At 39.7% G+C, this 2413-nt stretch overlaps 1 protein-coding gene across 1 annotated transcript in view; it reads right to left on the reverse strand.

Annotated features, from left to right (window-relative positions):
- Positions 1-299: 299 nt before the first annotated feature.
- Positions 300-2413, reverse strand: part of LOC112161396 (cytochrome P450 26C1) — a 9710-nt gene continuing 7596 nt past the window's right edge. Inside the window, exon 7 of the mRNA XM_024296478.2 lies at positions 300-1833. Coding sequence (XP_024152246.1) covers positions 1489-1833 — 345 coding nt within the window. The 3' untranslated portion in view covers positions 300-1488. The remainder of the gene's footprint in view (positions 1834-2413) is intronic.

A 2413-nucleotide genomic window follows, 5' to 3' on the forward strand; every position in this document is an offset into this window, starting at 1 on the left:
TTGGGCAGGTGTGCCTCATAAAGTGGCCGATGAGTCTAAATACAAATACGACATTGTTGCCGTTTTGGATTTATCTGGACTGAAACAATGATCAGGACTTTTAAAAGGAACTGGATCATAGAGATCAGAATAATTGAAGCTCAGTTTGATGGTTTTTAGCTTTTAGTACAGTTTAGTATAGTTAAGACAACCTCAGCTGTGAACTGGTGAACTAAAATGGCTTCAAAGAAATTAACCTTCAGAAGAGAAAAGCATCTGGATGAAAGGAGAGATTTTTACACATAAAGAAGTGGAGGCATTGAAACTTACTTTTGAACAAAGAGCTCAGTATAACTCAAATCACAACACTTGTTTACTGTTTGTTTACTCTTTCCACCATGTGTACAGCAGCTACATCTGAAGAGACATGACAAATATGTACAGACTCCATAAAGCAAAAAAAGTGCTATCTCCTTCCATAAATCCATCTTCCCATTAGACTTCACAGCGCATCTGTTAGGTTAAAGACCAGCATAGAAACTGTCCTAAAATTCCCCCACTTATAACAATATTTATTAAACTTTACTCTCAGTATGCGCTGCTCTAAACAGTCAAGAATTTCTAAGTTCTAGCAGAGAAACAGGTTTCCGTATACGATCCTTTACATTACAAGTTAGTGTCTCTAAAACTGTTAAAATACAACATGTTTTGCATTTGCATTTAAATACAGCTTATTCGTATTTGCTACTTCATTTGATACACAGAGCTATGTAACATTCATGCAGATAAAGGGAGAACATTGTGAAAGATGGACCTCAGAAAAACAGCTGAGCTGCAGAAGCTTGACCCATAAGTTCAGGTCCTTGGTGCAAGATTTCATTTTGAGTCTCTTCCGTCTCAGAGCGTCTCTGTGATGTTTCTGTGGAGGCAAGTCCAGGTGTGTTTAAAAGGGAAGACCAGGAAAACCCAGATGTGGTTTCAATTCTGTAAAAGTCTGTCTCCTGACTGTAAATATCCTGTCTAGCAAACGCTGCTGCTACAAACACTGAGACACAACTGATGACACAAGTTGGATCAAATTTGTGATATTTTTGTACCTTTGTCCCCACTAACATAAAGGAGATTCACAGAGAGCAATGGGTTAAAAAGCAGCCCGGTCTGAAGACTATCCCTGAACAGAACCTTCTTGCTGTCTCTCCAGCTTCTACCTCGCTTTGGACAAAGTCCTACCTTCAAAACCAGCTCGACTTTCCATCTAAACACGTTAATAACTTAGAACATATTTGAAGACAGAGCTGGCTCAGAGAACAGTCGTTCAGCACAATCCCACCACACTTAAACTGTTGAACGAGCATTGACAGGCCCGCGAAGTGAACCCTGTTCTTGTAGATGAACCGAACCATCAGGAGGTCTTTGTTTACAGAGTGTTTCCAGAATAAGAACAGCTCTCACTGTCTCCTGGATGAGCTGCTTCACTTTTTATTTTTTAAAGTTCAAGTCTGCAAGAACCTAAAGCATGTTTTTGTACGAAAAGTGTACGTGCAGCCCGTTGACAGGATGCACTATCGGCACCGTCTGCATCTTGGGAAAGTTTTGTGTGGCTAGGGTCCATTTGCAGGTTCCAATCAGCTCCACCGCCAGAGTTTTTAGAATGATCTGTGCCAGTTCCTTCCCGATGCAGCTCCGCACGCCGCCACCGAACGGCACGTAGCTGAAGCGAGACGCCCGGTTCTCCTCCCGCTCTGGGCCAAAGCGATCCGGATCAAACAATTCTGGGCTCTGGAAAACTGGCGCTGTCTCATGAGTGTCCCGGATGCTGTACATCACACTCCAGCCTTTGGGAATCTGGTAACCCTGTGAGATATAAAAAAAAAAAATGCAATAATTACAAACACTGTCTTAAATCTACTTTTCTCTGGTTATTCTGGTTTATGTTGACAAGTGAACACTTCACCACTGTAGTGTTGAATTTCAGCGAAAAGCTGCTTTTCTCTGCTTCAAAATCCAGTGGAGATCGTCACTTGTGTAAACATTTGAAAAGGTGCAGTAGTTAAATGTCAACACTGGAGCTAAAAATCCTAGAAAACAGTTCATAAAACCTGAAGGACCAAATATGGAAATATTTACTAAATTACATCAGGAAAGCTAATAAGAGGACAAAACGGAAGTAAACAGCTACATATTTGAAACGCTAAGCTAGCTTAAAAGTGCACGTTTAAAAAAGTATTTCTGAAAAAGTTAAAAAAAGAAAAATAACCATTTTCAAGCAATTAAAAATATAGCTATAACAAAGATAATAATAGATATCATAGAATATAATAAACAAAAAACTTGTGTTACTTTTCGAGCGGTTGGTTGTTTTCTACCACCTTTTGGTTGATTCTCCTGTTTCTTATCTTTAGAGTTTAAGCTGTTATGCAAAGTTCTGCCATCC

Source organism: Oryzias melastigma, linkage group LG15, assembly GCF_002922805.2.
Source record: "Oryzias melastigma strain HK-1 linkage group LG15, ASM292280v2, whole genome shotgun sequence".
Classification (NCBI taxonomy): Eukaryota; Metazoa; Chordata; class Actinopteri; order Beloniformes; family Adrianichthyidae; genus Oryzias; species Oryzias melastigma.